The 14,170-nt window shown below is 44.2% G+C and overlaps 1 protein-coding gene and 2 pseudogenes across 1 annotated transcript; 1 reads left to right on the forward strand and 2 right to left on the reverse strand.

The window, feature by feature from the left end:
* The first annotated feature begins 1,667 nt into the window (after positions 1-1,667).
* On the forward strand, positions 1,668-4,276 carry LOC147449610 (uncharacterized). The gene is made up of 2 exons (XM_086522652.1): positions 1,668-2,531; positions 2,910-4,276. The coding sequence occupies exons 1-2, from the start codon at positions 1,763-1,765 to the stop codon at positions 3,746-3,748; spliced, it is 1,608 nt and encodes a 535-aa protein (XP_086378778.1). The 5' UTR covers positions 1,668-1,762; the 3' UTR covers positions 3,749-4,276.
* A 1,316-nt stretch (positions 4,277-5,592) lies between these two features.
* On the reverse strand, positions 5,593-7,344 carry LOC147449611 (uncharacterized; annotated as a pseudogene).
* Positions 7,345-8,488: 1,144 nt separating this feature from the next.
* Positions 8,489-9,088, reverse strand: LOC147449612 (uncharacterized; annotated as a pseudogene).
* Between the last annotated feature and the right edge of the window lie 5,082 nt (positions 9,089-14,170).

Here is a 14,170-nt window from a genome sequence, read left to right on the forward strand (position 1 = left end):
GCAACAAAAAATTATTAGTCGTTAAACCTCGCAAACCTTATCCCCATTGAACGTAGTATTTGTGAGGACCTTGATAAAAGATTGTGGATGGATGATAGGGGGATAGATGACAACATAATTTGGAAGGTGATGGTGAGCTCGAACAACTTGTCATTTGTAGTGGTGGTGGGGAAGGAGACATCTAGTATGCATAGGAGGAGAGGTGAATCCTTCAATGGGTGAAGGGTGAAGGGTGAAGGGTGTCATCATGCACAGGAAGAGGATTGCCTTGTTGGGCCGACTCAAGAGAGATGGCTTGCAAGTGGTGAGGTTATAAGCATAATGGAAAGGCCGTGGAGCAGTCGCCTTGTAGTTGAAGACCTACTAGTGCATTGATCATGGAAGATGGTTGCAAACAGTAGGTAGACCTTGCCACTTGGATCGGCCATCAGCATGTGCCCACTCGTGAAGACGAGTTGATGCGTACACTTAATCGGACCGCGGAGAAAATGGGGATAAGCAAGCCAATTAGGATGGAGTCAAGCACAAGGCGTGAGCTGACATAATGGTAGGATGGACCTATGGTGGTCTGCGAGATGACAGTTCGTTGTTGGTGTGCCATCAGCCAACCAATGGAGTTATTGGAGAGTCTTGTTTGGGGTGGCCAACAGTCTAGTAGCTTATGAGCATTCGCAATTATTGCACGTCTCTCTCTCTCTCTCTCTCTCTCTCTCTCTCTCTCTCTCTCTCTCTCTCTCTCTCTCTCTCTTTCAAGCTCTCTCTCGCTCTTGTTGAAAACAAGACAGGGCTTTCTATCAAGGAGCTGCCAAAGGCTTGCTACAATGCAGAGGCTATAAGCTCTCTCTCTCTCTCTCTCTCTCTCTCTCTCTCTCTCTCTCTCTCTCTCTATGTCACACACACACACACACACACACACACACAACGTCAAACAATGCTGCTTGTTGCCTTGCTTACTACCCAAGGAACTTGCAATTGGTCCAATCATCTTTTTCACGTTTCAAACTCCTCTTCTTTGCCTCCCTCGGCTCTCCGTAAAAACAATGCTCTCTCTCTCTCTCTCTCTCTCTCTCTCTCTCTCTCTCTCTCTCTCTCTCTCTCTCTGAGGTTGTTGAAAACAACAACTCCTTGTCTGCTAGATCTTTATGGTCTCTTGGAATAGTTTCCTACGACGTTAAAACTCTTCTCTCTCTCTCTCTCTCTCTCTCTCTCTCTCTCTCTCTCTCTCTGCGAGGTTGTTGAAAAAACAACGCACGCGCGCGCACACACACACACACAAAAGTGATTCAACCTGAAATTTACCTTGTAGCACTCGAAACTCTGCTGCACGTAAGCCTGTGCATCGATAAACCCTGTACGCCAATACCTTCTCTCTCTCTCTCTCTCTCACACACACACACACACACACACACACAATATCTCTGCGCCTTTACTGCAGCTAATTCACGCCACTACTTTCACCAAGTTTTGACCTTTTATTTTTAACCACCGTCTTTCCAATTCTCCAATAATTTTCCGCTCCAATAAAGAAAAGCCAAGTGGAGTGCCTCAAACGCTCCTAGATAATCAAGGTAATAAATAAATAAATAAAAGAGCCTTTGTAAATACGAAGACCTGTTGTCGCTTCGCTGTAAAAGGAAAAAAGAGCCTTTCGCGAGCGACAGAGAGAGAGAGAGAGAGAGAGAGAGAGAGAGAAGAAGAAGAAGAAGAAGAAGAAGAGGAGGAGAACGTCGTAGGAAACTATCTCAAGAGACCTGCAGAGAGTATGGGCATTGAGGAGCCTCCGCCAACATCGCCATTGCCGCCATCAACGTCACCTGATCAACCAATCCCGTCCAATAATATCGCCATTGAGGAGCCTCCGCCATTGCAGTTAGCGTCAACGTCAGTGCAGCAGCCAATTAGCCCGCCCAATACGCCTCCACCAATATCACCGTCAACGTCAGCGCAGCAGCCAATTAGCCCGCCCAATATGGTGGCGCCTCCGCCAATATCACAGTCATCGTCACCGCAGCCAAGCCCGGCCGTGCCCATGCGCATTCCCATGCCGCCGCCCTCGACAAGTGCAACCAACCATTTGGATAAGATCTTCAACACCAGGTATGAGTTCCCGGGAGTGCAACTCAAACGCTCCAAAAAGGATAAGCCAACATACCAAGTGGAGATAAAGGTGAAAGGCAGCGTTCCGCCTCGGAATATCAATTTTGGTTGCTACGACTCTCTAGAAAAGGCCAAGCGCGCCTATAATTATGGTGCATATGTGATGCATGAGTTTGAGACAGTGGAGCTCCCCTACTTTTCCCTAGAGGAAAACCATGACCTTGAGAGCTCATGCCCTGGAGAGCTTAGAACAAAACTGTATGATGCTGTCCTCCAAAAGGATACAAAGGGGATCAAAGAATTACGCCAAAATATCCGAGCATATATAGACAAGTGTAACTGTGCAAATGATGGTGCCGACCTCCTGGCCAAGGTGCATAAATATTGGCAAGAAAAGGACCAAAAGCAAGGAAAGGCACAAGGACTCCTCAAAGGTACTACATTTTTTCTCTCATTTCACTGATATCAAATTGGGTTCTTCAGCTCGTGTATTTGTAAGCATCCACAACTTGGCAATGCACCTCGCAAACAGTTTTCAATACATTCTCGCAATAATTCCCACATTTGTGACTTACCACAACATTATGAGCTTCTTTGAGGGAAGCACCGCATACCTAATTACTAGGTACGATTGGGGACAGGGACCGTCTGCCCGGTGGCATGGGGGGCGCTGGTTTCCTGCCCCCAATTGTACCTAGCTAGGTATGTGGTGCCTCTCGAGTGGAAGCTCATGATGTTATGCAATTTGTATGAAAACACTGAGAAAGACTCCGTTTTCCTGCATGAGAAAATTTCTAAATCTTCTTGTGCAGGTGTGTTAGAGCAAGTGATTCAGAATGACAACCAGCCTCGTGTCGAGAACGATAAAAGTACCCCACACGTGTTGAGTCTCCAGTCACATGACAATCATCATGTGTCTGCAAAACCCAAAGCGAAACGCCAACGATCTTCCAACAAAACTACCTTTTGGATCGAAGAAAACACAATAAAGGGCCCTGACTACCCGGATCTCCCTTTGCATTACTATGGCATTAGGGCCCATTGTGGTGGTGTAGGTGTGCATGAATTCCCCCCGCAAAAGGACTTGAGAGGAAATTATGTATGCCCTTGCTTTTTCAATCACAATTTTAATGCGTGGTCAAAGCGAGTAATTTCCAACTGGCCAAAATGTCCACTACCATCATCAGAAGATGAAAAAAGGGAATTCGGAAAGGAAATTGATACACTCAGAGATGAAGAGAATAGACATATTGCAAAACACATATTAAAGGCCCTTGGAATGACTACAAAGGTTGACTTCGACCTTCTGAACGATGTGCGAGAGGTGTACAATTATGAGTGTAACGAGTGTTTGCCGGACTACTACACAGGCCCTTTACCGATGGGGTTCTTAGATATAGAGGGCAACGCGTTTTTTATGCCAAATGATATACCTCCAATAGAAGGTGCTCACCCACCAATAGTTCAAGCCCAACAAGCTCCTAACATTGAGATTCATGACTTGCAAACCTTTCAAACCAGTAATGGTTTCAATGCATTGCTATCGCAACAAGTCGATTACCAGCAACAGCTAAGTGGTAGCCACATGGAGGTTGACCCTGACGCATGGATGTGGACTGAGACAAATCCGGTGGTAGATCATCCCACATGATGTTATATGCATGTGGATTGAGAGAAATGTGGTAGTAGAACATCCCACATGATGTTATATGCATGCGGCATTGACGAACATGCAGCGCGGTAGAGTGGCCCATGAGTGTCAGCGTCTTGAAGTCTATTGGCAAGATGTGAAAGGCTTGTCCATGAGAATGTCAATATGCAGTCAAAAATGCAGAGCTCAAGGGCTACTTCCCTCAAGCTTGTTTATTGACAAGGTCTTTCTGCCTACTAAGATAAGAATTCATTGCTTTTACCACCGTATTTGTGAAGGCAAAGATACATATGTACAAAGATACATACACGAGTTTGGGTAGATTGCCCAAAACTTAGAAGATTGCTGAGAAGCAAATCAAAAAGTAAAGGAATTCGGGAATTGGTTTATACATATATGTATATATGCAGCAATTATATGAAAATGAAAACAGAGGTCTTTAGAATTACCTTACCTGAGTTTAGATGACATCCATGCTTTTGACATCAACATCCTCAAATAGTAGTAATTTAACTTTTTTCATCCACCTATCTAATCAAATATTGTGTCATTATTCACACTTGGACATGAGCCTTCTATGGGCAGTGTCACTTGCAAATATCGCTTATTGAATGATATATGAGCTTGAACGAAAAAAGATACGTAGAATTTTGGCACTACTTTTTGTAGGATGTATGTGGATGCAGGCAAGAAACCAAGGACCTATTTATGTAACTTCTTTTAAATCTCCAAACATGGTGGTGCGTTCGTAATTAAGCTAATAATTTAACCACACTGACTTTATTTTCACAAAGGAAAAATGGCTTGTTTTCTTACTCTCGCTATATGTTTCTACAATTATTCCTAAAAATTCCAAATTAGATTACTTATGCAATCTGTGGGAACTAGAGTGCTTTGTTAGTTGTGTTCGCATCGAATTGAGATCAAGCTAGTACTAAAAAATTGTATATGCCATTTCAACACTCCTCAAATGAAAAGAAATCGACAAGTTCTATTATTTGATGCTATTAATTATGTCTAAAATACTATTGGAAGGAGAGACATTAAAATAAAGCGCGCACGTGCACACACACGCAGAGTTTTTTATCGAAGCGTGGTAGATTTTTTTACTTGAGAGTGTGTTTGGGATACTGATCGTAGTGTTTCAGAAATGTACCTCATAGAAACCCACAAAAAGGGTTAGAGTTTTGTCAAGCTCAATGTTCATAATCATAGAAGATGTCAATGTTATTAATTGTTTGTTGTTCCATTTTTATATTTCAAAAAAAAGAAAACATGCAAGTCTCCTTGCATGGGGGAGTTTGCAAAGTCCTCCCCAATTTTTATAATACGAGGGAATGTGTCATTCCCACGGCAGCGTGCATTTTCAGCGTGTTCATTAACTGCATTCTCAATGTCAAAAATGAAAAAAATGGTAATGCTTACTCACCGCGTGATTAAATGTATATTGTCGATGTACGCAGGTTGCATTTAACCTTCGGTATGACCGCACTACTTGAAACAAACATGATAGTGGAGATGGAGTGGACATTGCAAAGCCAGAAGCTGCGTCACCAAGCTTTGGTATGGACAAGCCGAGAGGACTGTTTTACAGTGGTAGAGGACCATTTTGAGCGTGGTAGGTGCATACTGGAGGTGGGGTGGCCAAGGCAAAGGCCGAAATTGCGCAACAAAGCTTTAGTATGGAAGAGCCGAGAGGCTCTTTTGTAGTGGTAGGGGATAGAGATGAGCACGGTAAGCGCAGAGGATATCTTGCAACTAGATATGTTTGCCTTACAGATGATAGCTTCATTAACAAATCGTTGAGCCCTTCGACTTGCATCAGTCTAGCAACTATGACTTGGCTACTTTCGAGCACCATTCTCAATCCTCATGCATTCAAATTTTTGTGTCGTCTCTAAGATGCCAGCAGTTGCATAAGAGTCACTCATTAACACATGCTGCAATAGTTTTTTGTGATTTCGTAAAAGGACACCACATTTGGCATAGATATCAACAAAGATAGTGTCAAGCATGACATCTTTTTTCAATAACCTCTAACTTTGCTCTTGTTGCACGCATCCTGCAATTGGCCCTGCTCCTCTTGTGCATAACTCGCGATCAGTGCATTCCAATGCTTTGTATCCACTGAAAACAACCTAGAGCTTTTTGGACCTACTCTTGTTGCGTACATCTTCCAATCAATGCATTCAGAGACGCAACAGAAAGCTACTCAAGCACTTTTTGAGCTTTCTCAAGCGCACCACGTTTGGCATACATATTGACCAAGACTGTGCCAAGCACGACATCTTTTTTCAAGAGCCTCTGACTAACAATATAATTGTGAAGTTTTGTGCCCTCTTGCGTAGAGCCACATGTCTTCAAGATGCATGCATAGGTGGTTTCATTTGCTAGAAATAGACTAGAGCTTTCTCTTGTGGCAAATCTTGCAATCAGTGCATTCCAAGAGTCCACACTCTGGATAGGCAACTGAAACAGTCTAGAGATTTTTGGCCCTGCTCCTGTTGTGCGTATCCCACGATCAATGCATTCAAAGAGTCTACACTCCAGATAGGAAGCTCCTCAAGCACTTGCGTAAAGCCACATTCCTTCAAGATGTAAGCATAGCCTTCAAGACGAAAGTATAGGTGAATTTCAAAATCTCCATAGACTTGATTTGCTACTGCACGAAAGAGACAATTCCCATCTTCAGCCATCTGCTGCTCCTCCAAACCTTTTGAGTGTCTAATTTCAATTTCAAACTCTCTCTCTCTCTCTCTCTCTCTCTCTCTCTCTCTCTCTCTCTCTCCTCATTTTCTTATGGGCCCATTGCAACCTTGGAGATGAAGGTCTTTGATGGAAGCTCTTTGATGATTTTACACTCCTCCACCCTTGCAAGAAGATCCACTTGCTGTTTTGATTGAGCTAGATGCAAGAGATAAGCCCTAGCTTCACCGTCGGGAGCTTGGAATTATAACTGATGAGGATGAGAGAGTGGACAAAGGAAGACTAGTAGTAACCTTCGACCACTGCAATCCAGATTCAGTTGCAGCAAATGATGGTTGATTCATTGACATACCCTGTACATGTAAGGATGAACCACCAAAAAAACGGAGCCTCCATCAGGCTTACATGAAGGTAATGGAAAACCTTCAGCATTGCTTTGGTCTTCCCGACATGCATTTATTGACAACAGAACAGCCTCCAATTGTGAATCCCCATGCCCCACATTAGTACATTCTGCAATTTTCACAGCATTTCCACTGCATGAGCCTGCCTCAAAATTGCCTGCCATAATTAGGAGGATCCTTCTCACTCTGCTCTGTTTAAAAAGCACTTATAGTAGCATTTAAGGTCTCATTGATTTCTTCAGGACTGACCACAACATTCTCCACTAATTTTTCATCTTCTGCCAAGGGATATACCTCTATCTGTTCATTTGAAGGGTCATCAAAATCTGTTGGCACCGACCTCTTTGATTCCTTTGAGTCCGCTTTTGTGGTTGAAGTTGGTGAAATTGAATGTTGCTGTGGGTGGGGAGCAGCCGTGGATGAGGAAGATGAAGTTGGTATGACATTTGAGGAACCATGCCCTCGTTGGACTAGCACACCGGTCATCTTTGCGTCTCCTTGGATGTGTGGGATGTAAGGTGCAGCGGAAGTGAATGTTGAACTTTGCTCAAGACGAGTTCTCTGAATCGGCTCAAGGGTTCCTTTTACTTTCGGAAGGGAGAGCCTTCCGTTCCTTTAGTGAAAGAGTACAAATGATCACAAACAAAGGGGGTAAACACTGTCCATGAAGGTACTGAGACTGAGAGATAGAGAGAGAAGAATACGACACCAAAAAAGTTGTCAAACCCTCCTCCAAGGGCCCCTCTCTTGATGGCGAGAGAAGTCTTTGCTATTGATTGCACAAATCTCTACAGTGGCCTAAATGCAATGGTCTTGCCGACGATGTCGACGACGATGATGGCGACGACGAGACGGGCTGAAAACTGAAAACGCTAGGGGCTGAAATCTACAAATCTTGTATCTGCTGAATTCTGACTCTATGTCGGTGACGACGGCGATGACGACGACGCGTTGAAAACGCAGATACTGAAATCTGGGAATAGCGGGCTGAATCTGCAAACGTTGGTTGATCCGACCATGCGGCGAGGATCTGCTGCGGGAAGGTGAGATCTGCGAGGTTTGGGGGCTACGGTATGTAGTCTAATCGCTGAAAATGCAAAATGCTGATTCTGTGGGCTGAAATGTCGCCAAGAAACTACAGAACGCTAGGTGATGCAGCAAATGGAAAATGCTAGATGAACTGCTGAAAATCTGCTAACGTCGAACTGATTTGCAACTGCAAAACGCTGGGGCTGATTTGCATTTGCTGAAAAACGCTGGCTGGTCTTTGGTGGCTGAAAACGCTATGTTCTCTTGCCGGTCTTGCTGAGAAGGTGCACTGCCAAATGGTATCTGTTGCCTCTTCTGCCAGAAAGTGCTAGAGCTAGCTTTCTTATATATTTCCTTAGCCAAATTGCCTTACCCAATTTCCCAACAAAGTCACTTATTAATAATAAGTGAAAAATGGCTAAAATAGGGAAAATAGGTTCTGTGCACTGTAAAATGCTCTTGATGGATTCTGATGGTAATGTTGATGATCATGTTGTGTGCAACTAGAGGATATGCACCTACTCTAAGTGCCTAGACATGCACGGCCTGCGAACAGACTCACAAAGGTGCCAGAACACTTCCTAAGCTAACTGAACCCTTGTCATGAAGTAGCTTGTCCACATACACATAGGGTTAGATGTGCACGTGACATCCCCTTCTTTTTAAAGTGAGATACTAGTACCGAACTGTATGGCGTTGAGGGAGATCGCCAATAGCGTCTGGATGAATCCTGGGAAGGACTCTTCGCCGGCCCACTCTGATGTGTGGGTCGTGCGATACTTGAACTTCATATAAAGGTCTGCAACGCTTGCTTCTTTGGGCTGCGCCGAAAACGACACAAAGTCATCTGTGGCTGCGTCAAAGCTCCAACTTCGGCTATAGTCGTGGATCTACTTTCTTCAAGAATCTTCGAGGAGGAATATGCCTGAAAGCACGTCCAACACAAAAACATGAACATACCCATTCCATGTAAAGTGACTGGAAAAATTCTAGTCTTCTTTAAAGACTGTGCATGCAATGTAGATGAACAAAGAGTCCGAGTGTCAAACCGTTCATCAAACAGACACAAAAATTGAAATTGAAACTTGTCTTTCTGATCTAAATCTATCCACTGTGGCAAATCACAATGGAAATGCCGATGTTTGATGCTCAATCCTTCTTGTGCTTTTTCGGATACTGTGTCATGCCAAGGAAGAGACATGGAATGTGAATTCTTTGAATGCAAACTTTTCTTCTTTTCAAGAGGAATCCGCATACATCCGTGCTCATTCATGAGTGATTCATGTGCATCGTACAATATGGCATGCCTGTGGAAAGGGAACACATAAAGACGGTGACGAAAATACAAGAAACCGTCACGGATGAAACACTAGAACAATGCGTACTGACTAATCATGCGCATACACAGTACTTCCTGTGGGGGTTCCTTAGATCTCGACTTGAGAGCCAAGATCGGTTCTTCGTGATTGATCGAATCTGCAATGAGGTTAGCTTCACTACAAAAAGCATCAACTAAATCATCATCCTTGTGAACAATCACATCTTTATCATGCAAATCATCGTCATTGTGAATAATCACATATTTATCATGAAAAACATATGTGTCGTGCTTTGGAGAAGACAAGACTGAGAGTCTCCTTCTCCTGATTCTTTTCAATATTCGTCTGCACATTAGAAACGAGAGATGAAGAATGAACAACTTCCTCCCCACGAATGAGAATGGGAGAGTCACTTTTGGCATTGAAAGTGAAAGTATTGGCTGCCCAATTAATGAGAGGGTTATGCTCACGAAACCATCAAATTCCTAAAAGCATATCACATCTTGAAAGAGGAGATACTACAAATTTTCTGCGGAAGGACACTTGTTGAACCGTGAATAACACACCAAGGCATTCTTCTGTAATGAGAGAGTCCATACCGGGAGCGAAGCCCGACACCTCGAAAGGAGATGTCTTGCGAACCTCCAAGCGGGCTCTTTCGACAAGAGAGGGACTAATCACATCATGCATACTACCAGAATCAAACAAGACCACCATGTGTTGACCATTCACATGACCATAACACTTCATGAGAGACTCAATGGGAGGATCATGAGAAACTTGGGACACGCGAGTGTTCTCATTTATGGCATTAATAGAGGATGTGGGTTCTGTGGGTTTTTTGGATTCGCTAGATGCAATCTTAGGACATGTTCTTTTTATGTGACCCTTGATGTGACAATGATAACATCAACCTTCCTTAGAATAAATGTTTGTTCTTCTGACGTGATGCATCCTCTTAAAATTCCTTGTGCTGCTTTTTCATATGGGGTGAGCTTAGGTTTAGCAATTGTGTTAGCTTTACCCTTAGATTCATTTTGTGAGTTCTTTTCTGAGAGACTAGATAAAGATTTGTTAGAAGAGTTACCATTCTTACCATTCTTACTGTTCTTACCGTTCTGAGGGTTCTGAGAAGTCTGAGAGGTACTTTGCTAAGTCTTGTTCTCCTTAGGCTTTCCCTTGTTGTGCTTCATCTCTTGGGAGAGAGAAATTGCTACCGCCTTGTTGAGATCCACGGGGTCGAAGACTTCTACATCAAACTTGTTACATTCGTCCAACCCAAAAAGGAAAGCCTCTTTGCGCTCATTATCCGATTTATGTAATTGGGTACCGAGCTGCAAAACACGGTTAGAAAAAGACATGACTGACATACCTTTCTTTGCTTGAGATTGCGTCAATCTTCTTTCAACCGCGCTAGGTACTGAGGAGGCATAAACCGCGCCTTGAGCTTGTCTTGGTCTTGGAAGTCGGCCCAATTGAAGGACAGAGGCACGTCTCCGTCCGCTTCCTCTAGGTGCGCGACCAACTGTGCCTCTTGCCATGCATGGTACCAATTAATGGCATCATGGCAAGGTACATGGCTGCCGTTAAAACCTTGCTATTCCCTGTCTTCTTAGTTTTCGCAAAATAAGCATTAAATTGATGCAACCAAGAATGAATAACGCTAGCATTTATCTTACCGTCATACTTACTGAATGTCAACTTCTCGGTGAGGGGGTGGGGGTTGTTGGAGTCTGAATCTCGGCTTGCGCCACTTGATGAACCACCAACATCTTTGGCCGGCTCGGGTTTGGAGATGAGTACCTCTAGGACCAACTCTTGCATGCATTAGTCTCTCTGCGCCTCGCGCTCTAACTCCAAGGCCACTCGTCTGTCTTCGGCCGCTACTGGTTGGGCTTTGCGTGCTTACTCACGCTCAAGCTCAATAGTTGCCTTTCTTTCTTCGACCGCCTAGCGTGCTTGCTCACGCTCACGCTCCAAGGCTACCCTTTTTTCTTCGGCCGCCAAGCGTGCTTGTTCGCGCTCACGCTCCAAGTCGGCCTTTCTTTCTTTGCGTTCGCGATCAAATTCTTCTTTTCTTTCTTCGCACTCGCGATCTAAGATTTCTTTCTTTCTTTGCACTCGTGCTCCAAGGCAGCGCATTGTGCTTCTTGTTGTAACATCATGTCCAGCCTCCATAGGCTTTGGTGCAATCCTTAGTGTAGGTGGGGAAGGGGGAGGGTCGAAAAAACCTCCTGGTGGGAAAAATTCTTCTTCGCCACTTCCATGCTCATCACCTCCATGCGAAGTATCCATTCCACTTTGGGTGATGGCCATACACTGAAGTCTTAGGCTTTTAAGTTCACGAGGAACTTGGCTTCTTGGGTTGTTGGGTTCTTGAGGGTCTTGAGTTCTTGAGGCTCTTGAGGTTCTTCTTTAGCTTGCAATCTGTGTTAGAGAAGGATTTTCTCTTACCCGAGCTCTTCTCTTTCCCGCGGACTCATTCTTGGCGGCCTTGCGCTCTCACCAAGGTTTCTTTTTCCCATCTCATGTCGATTGGCCGGTCGCTAAGTGCACGTCCAGTCTCAATGAGTGAAAAGAGAAACAAGGGGAGGCTGGACAAGCCCTTCTTTCTTGGGTTTCCTATCACTCTTCAAAAACACGATTAGGAATCGACATGCCTAAGTGAACTTGGGTTACGTGCAATTGCAACAAGCAAAAAATTTCTTGTGGTTCGTTCCTTGAGTGATAGAGAACACTGCCAAAGCTCTGATACCAATGTAAGGTGCAGCAGAAGTGAATGTTGAACTTTGCTCAAAATGAGTGCTCCGAACAGTGCTCAAGGGTTCCTTTTACTTACGGAAGGGAGAGCCTTCCGTTCCTTTAGTGAGAGAGTGAAAATGGTCACAAACAAAGTGGGTAAACACTGTGCATGAAGGTACTGAGACTGAGAGATAGAGAGAGGAATACGACACCAAAAAAGTCGTCAAACCCTCCTCCAAGGGCCCCTCTCTCGATGGCGAGAGAAGTCTTTGCTATTGATTGCACAAATCTCTACAATGGTCTAAATGCAATGGTCTTCCGACGATATCGACGACGATGATGTCGACGATGAGACGGACTGAAAACTGAAAATGCTAGGGGCTGAAATCTGCAAATCTTGTATTTGTTGAATTCTGACTCTATGTCGGTGACGACGCCGATGACGATGATGTGACGACGGGTTGAAAACGCAGATGCTGAAATCTGCGAATAGCGGACTGAATCTGTAAATGCTGGCTGATTCGATCGTGCGGTGAGAATTTGTTGCGGGAAGGTGAGATCTGCGAGGTTTGGGGGCTGCTGTACGGAGTCTAATTGGTGAAAATGCAAAACGCTGATGATGTGGGCTGAACTGTCGCCAAGAAACTGCAAAACGCTAGGTGATACAACAAATGGAAAATGCTAGAAGAATTGCTGAAAATCTGCCGCCAGGCTGATCTGCAACTGCAAAACGCCGGGGCTGAAAAACGCTGGTTGGTCTTTGGTGGCTGAAAATGCTAGGTTCTCTTACCGGTCTTGCTGAGAAGGTGCATTGCCAGATGGTATTTGCTGCCTCTTCTGCCAGAAAGTGCTAGTGCTGGCTTTCTTATATATTTCCTTAGCCAAATTGCCCTACCCCGTTTCCCAACAAAGTCACTTATTAATAATAAGTGAAAAAAGGCTAAAATAGGGAAAATAGGTTCTGTGCACTGTGAAATGCTCCTGATGGATTCTTATGGTAATGCTGATGATCATGTTGTGTGCAACCAGAGGATATGCATCTACACTAAGTGCTTGGATATGCACGGGCTGCGAACAGACTCACAAAGGTGCCAAAACACTTCCTAAGCTAATTGAACCCTTGTCATGAAGTAGCTTGTTCACATAGGGTTAGATGTGCACATGACATGGGATTATTAGAAGTCAACAGTCGGTAAACAAATGAGGTTATGTATGCTCATTGAAGCGAAGGCCAACACCATTCACTTCTTTGTTTTTGAATGCTGAAAAAATTCTTTTGAATTGACAATCTGCAGTCAAATAATGGGGATAAACCCTCAGCACCTATGTATTGCAATCTCGCTCGAGAAGAGGCAACAAGGTAACAAATTAACGGCATCCCTACCGTGACCTAATCCGAGACGTCTGCAGAGAGTGAGCTCGTAACTCTTCAAGACAACGAACCTCTGTCGAAATAATTTGTGGGTCATGTTGTGAGAACCAGGAAACCTAGCTTTGCTACCCACAAAGAGAGACCCCAAAAAAATTGAGGAAACTTCAAATTGCGATGAATTTAGTCAGCAAGCCAGCAAGCAAGAAAATGGCTAGAAACGCTTCAGAAAAGGAAACCCGCAATCAATGTATTCCAAGAGGCGACATTCTGGACAGGAAGCTCCACAAGCACTTTTTGTGCTTTCTGAAGCGCACCAAATTTGGCATACATATCGACCAAGACAGTGCCAAGCATGATATCTTTCTCAAGCGCACCACATTTGCATACATATCAACCAAGACAGTGCCAAGTACGACATCTTTTTTCAACAGACTCTGACAAACAATATAAATGTGAATTTTTGTGTCCATATCAGCATCTTGCACCTCATGCCTTCAAGATGCATGCGTAGGTGATTGCATCTAGAGAGAGGGCCTCGCTTCACATTTGCTGAAAACAGACTAGAGCTTTTTGGCCCTGTCCATGTGGGGCAAATCTTGCAATCAGTGCATTCCAAGAGTCCACACTCCGGATAGGAAGCTGAAAACAACCTAGAGCTTTCTGGCCTGCTCCTATTGTGCATATCCCACGACCAGAGCATTCCAATGCTTTGCATCCGCTGAAAACAGCCTAGAGCTTTTTGTCTCTGCTCTTGTTATGCACATCCCGCGTTTAGTGCACTCCAAGAGGTGACATTTTGGATAGGAAGCTCCTCAAGCAGTTTTTGTGCTTTGTCAAGCGCACCACCTTT

The sequence above is a fragment of the Adiantum capillus-veneris genome, chromosome 10 (assembly GCF_014529385.1).
Source record: "Adiantum capillus-veneris isolate H3 chromosome 10, ASM1452938v2, whole genome shotgun sequence".
NCBI lineage: Eukaryota > Viridiplantae > Streptophyta > Polypodiopsida > Polypodiales > Pteridaceae > Adiantum > Adiantum capillus-veneris.

What these genes read in the sequence shown, in the direction of transcription:
- LOC147449610 (XM_086522652.1), top strand. Translation starts at nt 1,763, where the DNA reads ATGGGCATTGAGGAGCCTCCGCCAACATCGCCATTGCCGCCATCAACG. An exon ending in GGCACAAGGACTCCTCAAAG is followed by an intron (nt 2,532 to 2,909) that starts GTACTACATTTT and finishes CTTCTTGTGCAG; the next exon opens with GTGTGTTAGAGCAAGTGATT.